The sequence below is a fragment of the Nicotiana tabacum genome, chromosome 7, assembly GCF_000715075.1.
Source record: "Nicotiana tabacum cultivar K326 chromosome 7, ASM71507v2, whole genome shotgun sequence".
Classification (NCBI taxonomy): domain Eukaryota; kingdom Viridiplantae; phylum Streptophyta; class Magnoliopsida; order Solanales; family Solanaceae; genus Nicotiana; species Nicotiana tabacum.
Window position 1 is genome coordinate 118,058,643 of NC_134086.1, and position 11,633 is coordinate 118,070,275.

Here is an 11,633-nt window from a genome sequence, read left to right on the forward strand (position 1 = left end):
GAAAGGAATTACAACCTTAAAATTCCAAAGTCTCCACTCAAAATTTGTTTATACAAACTGAATTGTGACAATAGATCGACACCACTTGCACAAAAATTTGTATACTCATAATTGTATGGGTCAAAATCTTGCTGAGGAAGTTGGGCGCTGAAGGATCATAAGGTGAAAAGACTGTGTTCCGATTTGGGAGATAGGACGAGGTCGACCAAAGCCCAACAACGAGCAGCTGCGGAGCGAGCCGTAGAGGTTGAGGTCGAATAGCGAAGAATAGGAATAACAGCTAGTGTAATCTTGGAACTAATGATAGGAATATTCTCCTGGATATTCCCTTTGTTGTTAGAGAATATCCTATATAAATAGAAAGAGAGAGAGAAGAAAAAAGGGCACGTGAGATTGAATCCGAGAAAACTATTGTAAAAAGTTGACCATTGAGAGAAAATACAAAGTTTACCTTTCCATAGTGATTGATTTTATCGATTATTCTTTCTTTCCACTCACATGATCCAAGAAAGCATTACTCATATTCTAGTTTGTTGCCATATTTCGTTGTCAAAAGGAAGAATCTTCCACGTCATTTGATATTTGGGTGAATTGTTCTTCTTATTTACATTTATTGCTATTTCTCATATTTATTGCTCATTATTCATTCTTCATTTACTCTCAAAAAGTGTACATTTAATGACTGAATACATGATTCTGAGCATTTGATAAATGGTGTCACCCAAACTCTAAATTGGATCTAAGAATTATTATGCTTGACTAGGATTCACCTTTCACCTCAGTTATCATTTAATTAGTTCAAGAAAAAGAAATATACTTTTTGGTCAAACAAAAACAATAATCACACCATAAGTCAATCGTTTTCTTCCTCCTTTCTCTTTTATGCTAACTCCACCCCAAAATATGTTAAAGTAATAAAATCATCTATTACTCGGACCTCAACGGCATAATTCCCTTTTAGACCAGTTCATAGTAATTTGTCAAAAGTGGTACTATTTCTATTCTAAGTCCAACACGTTTGTTTCAATGTGAATCATTGATTACTTTGTTAGTGAAGTGAGCGAAACGGGGCCGACATTTTAGTCTTTCTTGTTCACTTGTTGTTGTAAGTTGCTGGGTTTGGTGAGATGTGACTGCTAATACCCTTTATTCTCTCAATATGCCCAGCTTCTACACTCTTTCACCTTTTTCTCATTTCATCACTGTTTTATCAACCCACGTGGTAAACGATATTCTATTTACCTTAGAATTAGTCAATTTTCAGTTGCAACCACCAAACAATAAAGGATAACAGTTTTAAAAAATTATTAAGAAAAATCGTTGTGTCACCGGGATCGGAGATTGTTCGAAAACAAACAAAAATTATTCCAAATGTCTTGCAATTACATTCTGAACTTATGTTAAGGAAACTCCTACTGCTATCACTATAAATCTGTCACTCAAACTTAATGTAAAACATTATATATGCTCGTTACAACTTTTAATTCGAGAAAGTTACTTTTCAAGTTATTAACTGCGGTACCAATTTAAGTACTCTATTGTAAAAAAGAAAAAACGACATCCATAGATTGTCCTTTAAATATTTCAATATTTCAACTGCAACTCTCAAAACTGATACGTATGCCAATTTAACTTTCAAGAGTTGTTTCTTCTATCAATAGAAGGGGTACATACAGAACCCATATACGTGCCGAGTAGAAAAGATATGAAAATGGAATGTGAGGACAGTGCTTTATTATATATTATAATATATTGTCCCATCAATGGACACTTTGGCATAAAATATTACTAATATATTATGAAAGAGATACCTAAATACAAACGATAATTCATCAGAACCAGAATGTAATTGCAAAGGCTATTTATACTATTATATACAGAAGCCATCTGGGTCAAGACAAGAATTTATATTAAAACAACAAAGGAAAGAAAACCCTCAACGGGCCCCAAAAAAGAAGAAAAAAATGCGACAGAAAGTAAGACCAAAGTATTTCTCCACCCACCCAATAGAGATGGGTGCAGACAAACTTTTCCTATCTATCTGAGGTCCAAACAAGCAAAGCATTATAAGATTCCCCTTTTTCGTCAAAATCATAACAATAAGATAGTACTAGGATGGAGAATCCTATCTTTTATGGCATCACTCTCCCCAGAAAATACATTAAAAAATAAAATAAAAATAAAAAACTAAAAAGCCGAACTTTTCTTGTCTTGCCAGCCAGCATCCTTAACTGAACGAGCCATTCCAGTATGGGCTAATTGTCACGCACAGCATCACTTGCATCTCCAAAAAAAACCAAAACTATGACTGATGTCAGATCCATCTTTCTCCACTCCTCTTACACATTATGGGTATTAAGTAACTGGACCCACTTCCTATGCTTTCTCCTCATTGCTAACAGTTGCACCCGAAACTGGTTTGCCTGGTTTCACGTCGTCAACAGGAAGTTTTATCTTTGGTGAAAGTTTTTTGGCTTCCTCAGCTGTATAGACGTAAATTTTTCTAACCATGCTGCAGAACTCACTGTACCACATTTCCATTACACCAAAAGAACTGAAGTCAGTAGCACATAACAAAAGTTTATCTCAACTAACTAGAACACAGCTGCTTCACAAAACAACTAATTCAAGAACAGAAGACTCCATTCTTTTATTTTCATCCGTATTGGACTAGAAAGTGAGGAACGGGATACGATTTTAACAGGTAACTACTACATAGTTTTCAATCATATTGCCATTCATTTCTGTGCCCAGCATGACTTGTCATTGGAACAATTACTGATTAACCAATTCTAAGAAACTGACAGCTAGTCAAAATTTTGCTGGCAAAGACAAAAAGACCACAAAACTAATACTCCAACAATTATTTTTTTCTTTTGCAACAGGTAAAAGTAGTTTTAAGAGGCAAGAAAGCGACATTTTTGTGGATTGAAGCTGATGATGCAGATTACTGTTCATAATCCCCATTTCGTGGAAAGTGCAAGTAGTTAAGTCCATGCAAGGAATATTGGATGTTTAAGCACAAAATAGTAATCCAAAATAAAACAATGAAACATAATTAAGGTGGTTAGACTTACTGCCATGGATCATCTCCAACCATCATCATGTCATCCTCATCATCTGTGTAGACTACCTGCCATTTCTTGGTTGAATCACGAAGTTCGCCTTCAATTTCAAACATCTCCTCCAATTTCTTAAGCAGATCTTCATAACTATCTAACCTTGTGAGATCAACTGCCCTCCCAACTGCCTTCCCTTGCATATGCACCTAAGCAAAATAACAAGAAGCTCAAGTTAAACAAGGGCACCATGGCAGGTCTATTTCTTCACCAGAAAGGCAATAAACGATACGACTGTCATGGGCTTTTGCAGAGGAAAAAAACCTTTATATACACCAAATATCTTTTAAACTAGTGTCATAACTCAAGCTAGGTGATAGCTGTTGGATTAACATTAATCTCTATGCACTGACATTACAAAATCATAATATAGCGAAAATACCATCCAGTTAATCATTTGCTTGTGAAAGAAAGAATTCAAAACACAATAAAGTAGAACAAGGCTAGAGTACCTTAGTGCAACTGCGGATTTGTTTGCTTTGAGACTCGTGGGGAGACCTCAGAGATGACTTTTCAGGCTCACAACTTACTGAAGGAATAGGATTTGATGGTTCTGAGTTTCCTGAATCAACATCTAAAGATGCAGCTGGCTGATTCTCCACAAGAGCACTCGGCATAGCAACTGGTGAAGCTTCATCTACAGTTGGACGATCCAGCAACTCAATTCCGAATAACCTATATCCATTAGCCGGTCTCTTTTCACTAGCCGGTGTTGTGATAGACTCTGTACATGTATCTGATTGACTTGACCAGTACATAGATTTGGAGGAAAGAGGCATGGAACCATTCTCGCCATAACCCAGGCCACTTGCAGCAGAAAGTTTTGGTGATGCGTAGAGATCTCGCCCACGAGATGGATCACAGTATGGGAACGATGAGGGAGAATCACCAGGAGACTTCCACATTCCTACAAAATGAGAGTTGCTAATGAGAATGTGTAAATTAGACGTCGGAATGATACAGCACTGGAGAAAGATTCCAGACCTAAAGCAGGAAGTTCTTGCACTGGCGACGGTAAAACTGAAGGTCGAGCACGCTTATTTCTTTGAGGCTGGGTGTTTGTAGGCGTTGCTGTGACAAGCGGTTCTATTTCCCATGGTGAAACCCTATCTGGACGCAAGATTGACGATGGTTCATCCCAGTGAACCTGAACAAGTCATATATACCATGTGCATTTGTTAGCTATTGTCTACAGGATAATGTAGCAAGAAAAATGGAAAGAAAGGTAAAGACATGGTTACAGCAACAGATGACAACTCCATTTGCAAAATTCTATAATCCCAATACTAAACCACATTGTAGTAGAATCATGGCAATACAATAGAGTCTAAAGATGAAGAAAGGGGTAAAAGAACCTCATGTCAGACAAATAAATCGAAGTAGATATTGGAGAACACAATAACATTACGTGTAGAGCTACCGAGACTTGACAAACTACAGGGGTCGCTTTTCTTTCTATCTAAGGGCACATATGTAAGAACATAGAATGTTGTTTATAGAGAAACAGTTCAAAAAGAGAGTGGATTGAGAGGAGTAAATTCGACGACCTTTAAACAGATTCCATCACCAAAATCGAGATTACAAAGAGGCCTAAAATGACCATAAACAACAAGCTGGAATGGTCACTCGAACAAATACAAATGAAAGTACCTTCAAGGATCTCCATTCAGAATCAGGCCATCTAGATGATGTATTTTCACCAACACCAACAATTGTTCCACTGAACCTATAAAACAGACAGAGTAGCCAAGGGTTAATTGAGTTTCAGCCCCTTAGTAATTTAAGTAATTGAGCAGAATGTAATACAGATCTCTAAGACCTGCAAAGTTATTAAATTCTGAAGCTTTACCTTCTTTCTGGAACTTCCTCACCCTCAAATCTCATCTTAAACCTCATCCCAACAGAAAGCTTGTGATTTCGTGCTTCAAGATATTTGTTCACACTGACAATGAATTCAGACTGACTAGTCCTGGAAATCAGCAGTTTTACTACAGTTTAAATTTACGGAGCAAGTGAAAGAATCTCGATTCAGAAGCATTAAAAAATTTGAAATGACTGCCAAGGCAATATGAACAAAATATCAAAACATAAGCATACAGAAGCAAAAAACACTGGATGACGTTACTCAAGTCCCTTAAAAGCTTAGGTCAATCACAACAATGCTTGCTAATATAATACCAGCCTGCTAAATAAAAAACTTCTTATATCATAGTAAACAGAGATGGAACTGGAGAAACTAAATGATCACTGCACAACTAATTACTACAAGCAGTTATTGGTGCGGCCAATCTCAATAAGATATGACTAGCATCAACTAGATAGAACAGGTAACCAACAGTAAGCCCAAAGCATAAAAATTGACACACAGAGACAGGAAGCTCCAGCCTATCAAATAGAGACAAATTCTCAAGATGGAAAGGGAAAAAGGAACCACCTAGGCTTATAATACACAGAGAAGAGGGTCCCAGTCGAGATGGCATGAGATGCAGTTGCAAGAACACCCAGATGCATACTGTGACTTGAAATAACAGAAGATGGCATATTGTTTAGCTGTCTCATGAGTCTCCTAACACCAACTCGAAGCTCCCCATTTTCTCCCCTGTCGAGATAAATGAAGTGACGCACTTATTAAGGAAGAGAAATTTTATAAAACAAAGAAAATGACACTTCCAGTAAAATATGGCTGGATATATGTTACTCATAAACTTGCCTGAGAAAGATGAAAGCATCTCCAGCGACCAACTTTTTTGCACTGACAAAAACACTCCACCCAGTTGTGAGCAAGTGGCGCCTAGGTTGACCTGGACGTGGAGTCAACATTTATTAGGGGGAAAAAACTAACACAAGATTATACGTAATGAAAAAAAACTAAAAGAGTATATACCATACAAACCATAGGGTTTGCACTCTAAAACGATAAAACACGAGTTATACAATACGGGTCTCAAATTTGATCTGAAGAACACAGAAAAAATGCAACACAACAAAGCTAAAAGACCTATAACCACGGAAATATCAAAGCAAAAATATCATCCCTGGCCTGATATCCACTAAGGACTGACCGATACAAAAGGAGTCAAAGTCTCCCACTTAGACATCACACCCTGACAGAAGTATCACCCACTAGATTGAAAGTAAAAGTTCTCAATGAGTTACCCTTCCCCTCTTCCTCACACCCTTCATGAACAACTCCAAAGACCAACTAAAAAAAAGATAACAGAAAAAACCAAAATCATTGGATTTATAACCTCGAAAAATGTGGCGAAAGTGCCATTCATTGCCATGTAGATCACTAGCAACCAATTCCTGCCATGGTGGCTGTTGGGTCATATCCTGAATATATAGCAAGAAATTAACTATCAATGAGAACAATAAATAGATAGAGATAGAGGAATTCAAAAGATGAAGCCAAGACAAGGCATAATTATGACATAAAAGCTTACCAGTGGGGGCAAACATTCATCCGCATGCCTCCGAAGAACAGAGAACCCACCATGGGTGCTTGTATCAGATGCAGTAAGAGTCTTGCAAAACGAATGGACAGTGCACTTTTGAGGTTCAGGGAGAGGAGGATAAGGCCTTGTGATCTCGCCTTGCTAAATCCACAGAAGACAAAAGGAGAAGTGCAGGATGTTAAGAAAGAAAACAGTATGTTTCAGAAATGTTATATGATCAAGTAAAAAACTTCAAAGATTTTAAGGGCGACACTTACATCTAGTTCAGGAAGCAGAGTTATCTGTGCATACACCTCATCAGTCTCTGACTCAGCCTAAAATTAACATTGGTACTTATTACAATAATTCAACCATAGGAAGGGAGAATTAAAAGAAAAGGCCATTATGGCACTTACCCGAAGTTGAATATTCATCACTTTGCATAATATTTTAGCTGGCAAATTGAAAGAAGGAAGTTGTTGGTCTAATCCCTGATGTGTCGATGCTTCAAGCTGGAAAAAGATTGCAATCATATGGAAATGCAATGAGTTAGCAAGAAAAGAATATCATTAGATATCAAAACTCTGTTTGATGAAATTGTTGTAGAAAAAGCAACAAAAAAGGCAGTATGAAGCATCACAATATGATTGAGGGTTCATATATCTTTCCAGGTTTGCACGGGAAAATTGATAAGTGCATATAAGACCCAAAAATAAAAGAGGAGCCAAGAAAAATGTAAAAGTAAAAGGTACCTGTTCCATGTGACCCTGTGGGAAATAATAAACTCTTTCCCCTTCACGAGGAACCGTTACAAGAGGTCCAGCACAGGCATGCCAGAGTTCCTTGTATAATGCATCATTTGGAGCCACTACAGAAAGATCAAACAACATTACTTTCACTTTTACAAGTAACACATTTATTGGTCTACGCAGTACGGAAGCATGGGAATTGGCTACTAGCATATAAATTTCATGCAATTGCAATAAATGTTAATGTATGAAGGAAGAAGCACATAGGGGTAGTATTATGTGCATAGGATGAATACATAACTAAGAAACATGACCAAATGCAAGACCCATACGAAGCAAGCCAGATGAGGACTAATTCAACAGAACTTGCAGATAACTGGTTCATGTCAGATGAGAAAGATAAATAGGTACAAGAAAAACAACATCGTGATAGCTCCAAGCAAAGGCAAATAATGGGAAAAAGAGACCATATACAGGTAACTTATCAGCTTGATGAGTTCATTGATCCACAACAGATACATCATGGTACATGAATTTGGAAAAATAAGGGAGCAACATCTTGATATAGTTAAGCACAACATACTAGTCGTACATAATATTAACATAACTGTTTTTCAATTGAAAGAAGAAATAACTCGAACCTGGATGAGCCCCGCCACCGAAGTGATTTGCCGCAAGGTGTGCCATAAGAGAATCAATCTGAAATCACCAACCCTTTACGTGATTATCTGTCTTCAGAAAATGAGCCACTCAGAGAATACCCAACAAAATTGACCAGATCAACTGAAAAAACCCACAAAATCAGTATACACCAGGTAATAGTGAACAAATGCAGATGTAACCTCCTAAACTCTAAAGCCTCGAAATAGTTAACTGTTGTTGCTCTTCTTCAACAAATGTCCCCAAAAAGCAAAAAGTTATTACCCCCTCTTAAATAATCTGCATAACTTAAAGAACTGGGCACAATGGCCTGGGATGTAAACTAGACCCTCATTTACAGTAAACATGAGACTCCCCATATTGTAAAATATAAAGGCCTATTTTAAGGCCCTAATTAGATCCCAAAATGGAGATTCTAGAGCTCCAGCAGATACAAATTATGTTCCCCAATTCACACAACATAAACAAAGATTGACATATAAAACATACATCAGCTGTTCACAAAGGGGAAAACATGAAAAAATTTAACAACTTGCACTAAAAACCCTGCAACCAAATACAGATCGAAACATTTAAGACAACTCCGAGATCTAACCCAAAGCACAACAAGCTCTAGAAGCAAAAAATTGTATATATAGAGAGAAAACACCTAACTATATTGAAATTCAAAGGTTTCTATATATAACAGCATGATTTTTCTATAAAACTAGAAGATATTAATCAAAAAGGAAAAGAAAAACACACAATCAAAATTCAAAGCACAAAAAAAGATTACCTTAAGTATTCAGCCGGATTTCTCTATTAGTCATCATACACCACGGATAATACGTTCATTTCCATGTACAACACAATCAAAAAAGCTTAAAAATATCAGCACTCGGTCACAGAACAAAGGTTGAGCTATAAATTGATCGATTAGCTGAACTAGTACACAGCTTTAATTAGGGTTTTCTCGTCTTCACAGAGAGTAAAGCTATGGAGGGAGGAAGAGAGAGAAGTGGAGAGAGAAAATTGGTGATGGTCTTTGCCTGGCTGAAGCCGACAGTACTCCTTTTTGTTTCTCTCTCTACAAATATTCATGTATCTGTATTTGTAATTTTGTCTATTAATTTATATTTTCTTTTTCTTTGAGTTTATGTTGGACTGTGTGGAGCAATGGTGTCAAGCAAGATAGACTTTGAATAGCAGCACCAATAATAATTAAGGGTGGTAGGGTACTAGGTGTGCACAATGTGTATTGGTAATTGAGACTTACATTAATGTTTACCCTGAATTCAATAAATATATATTTATCCTTTTTCCCGAATATAAGTAATATAACATTATTATTATTAAGAAGTTTTACCCTTTTTTATCTCAATCTATTGTTTTATGTAATAAATTAATATGGTATGTTGTAAATACTAGGTATGATTTATGTTTGAGTTAAAATCCGTGCAGAAAAATTTGTCTGAAGTTTTTTATTTTTGCAAAAACGGATTTTGAGACTTTAAAATATTAAAAATTTTGAGTTTTAATATTTTAAGCTTTTAATTATTATTTCAAGATTTGTCTTTAACAGATATTTTATGAAATAATCTCGAAATTTAATTTTGCATAAAAAACTCAAAACTTCAAAATACACCGATTGATATACTACGAATATTTTTTGGAACTCTTTAGCCCCATGACATAAGTCATGTCGATGGAGGACTAAGGTTAAACCTCAAACAAAAAATTATAATTTTATATTTTTAAATGGTTAAAAATGGATCTTAGTCATGTTAAAATGTCCTTGTGTGGCTTTTTCTCCTTAGATGATTCAATTTTACTAGTTATCAGTTATATAGAAATAAATAAGAGAATTAATCGCTCAAAAAATAAGAATTTGAATCATTCAAGAGATAATAACGAATAAATGACGAAAATTATATCAAATCTCATACCTTTTATGGGGTCAGACACCGATTAGTTATTGAATTCAAGATGAACACAATAAACCAAATGAAAGCTTGGTGCGGCGGAAAGCTTGATGAAAACCCTAAATATTTTACCCGTATATATAGTAGCGGACTCACACACCCGGGAAAAAGTTTAAAGAGATTTCAATTATCTAACATTAATTTTATTCCATAGTTTTATATATCATTTAGGTAATTATCTTTTAGACAAATCTGTCAATACGATGTTTGTTTTAGTCACTCAGTAATTTTATCTATTTAGCAGGATATATATTATATATGAGTTTTATATCATTTATATTATTTTATATACTAGCTTCAGTGTACGCTCATTGCGCATATACCTCGTCTCAATGAGTAACTTTTTCAAAAATAACTTAAATTATTTTTTAAAATTATGTTTGAATTATAATATTAAAGTATAAGCTCTTGAAATTGATGAAAGTTGCTCTTATATATTACAACTCAATAAAAAAAGAAACTAAGTCACGTAAAAGTATTCAATAATCATCCAATATACTCAACTTAATCTTTGTTCCAATTTTATAATTTTATTAGTTTTATTTCACAATTTATTATAATTTTTTTTTAGTTTCGACAAGAAAACATAATATTGAAAGATGTAAGAGTTTCTTTTTTTAACATATGTGAAAAACTATTCTCAAGTTCTTACCAGAACACACAAAAATTGCTAGCTATACTTCTATTACCGCTCTTAAAAAAAACTATCAAATATTCAAGATTACTTTATTTTTTAAAATAGCTGCAGGTTGAGGGATAAGAAACTCATAATCTCTGTATTATTCGTTGGTAATATATTATGATTTCATAAATTTTGTTTCTTTGGGAACCAAATACCTTTCATTTAAATGTGTTAATTTTTCGAATTTCAAACTCATAATATTTTTAAGAAAATAAAAATAGCCCAATATTTATTTTCACTTGGAACCAAATACGAAGCTTTATTTATAATAAATATTGGAATCTATAGCAGGTTTGATCTAATGATATTCCAAATAATAGACGCATATTCATTCCATAACGAGTGAAGTTGAACGTGTTTTCAATATCAGTGTTGGTCCATCATTTGTCTGAAACCCTAGCTTTCTTGATAATTAAGAGTCCAAGTTTAATAAAAAATTCAATTGAATTAATCGTGATTACTACCAGTGTTAGAACATTCAAATAAGAAAAAGATTTATATAAGATAAAATTAATGTTAAACTCCGAAATATTAGAACTTCATACATGGTTTAAATAACAAAAAAAAATTTAATTTCAAAGTCCTGAATATTAGAAAATGATGAAATACAAATTTTATATGATGTAAACTCTATTTTTAAAGGATAAAAAATGCTATGTGCTTTTAGTTTAGTATAAATATATAAGTTTATCTGTATTTTAGCAAATCATATCATATAAAATTTATACTATACCACCTAAATATTTTTAATCCATCATATCATGATACTATACAATGAATTATTTAGAGGATATTTTAGCTCCAAATCATATTTAATATAATTAATAGTCTTGGGGATTGTTTGGTTTGGCTGCATCCATATATATATATAGAGAGAGAATTTTGCACAAGTAATTCCTGTGTTGATCCCTCACGAAAGAAAAAGGCTTTGCCACAATTAGAATGTGCAGTAAATTATACATAACTAGTGTTATGTTTTGTTGATATTATCATTTTTTTAAAAGCGTGAGCGAGAATCGAGTGCCGAG

At 34.5% G+C, this 11,633-nt stretch overlaps 1 protein-coding gene across 4 annotated transcripts; it reads right to left on the bottom strand.

Moving 5' to 3' along the window:
- Nucleotides 1-1,846: 1,846 nt before the first annotated feature.
- LOC107770412 (auxin response factor 1) lies at nt 1,847-9,105 on the bottom strand. 4 transcript variants are annotated; one of them, XM_016589718.2, is made up of 15 exons: nt 8,738-9,105; nt 7,944-8,034; nt 7,306-7,421; nt 6,970-7,065; nt 6,832-6,888; nt 6,563-6,715; nt 6,368-6,452; nt 5,830-5,920; nt 5,554-5,718; nt 4,969-5,088; nt 4,770-4,845; nt 4,104-4,266; nt 3,572-4,026; nt 3,078-3,268; nt 1,847-2,524 (listed from the first exon to the last, which is right to left on the bottom strand). In XM_016589718.2, exons 2-15 carry the CDS (start codon nt 7,987-7,989, stop codon nt 2,377-2,379), a joined length of 1,962 nt encoding a protein of 653 aa, XP_016445204.1. In that variant the 5' UTR covers nt 7,990-8,034; nt 8,738-9,105; the 3' UTR covers nt 1,847-2,376. The 4 variants fall into 4 exon arrangements, with proteins under 4 accessions (XP_016445204.1, XP_016445203.1, XP_016445205.1 ...); XM_016589717.2 differs by having other exon boundaries at nt 7,944-8,030; nt 8,738-9,069; XM_016589719.2 differs by having other exon boundaries at nt 7,944-8,085; nt 8,738-9,069.
- Nucleotides 9,106-11,633: the final 2,528 nt, after the last annotated feature.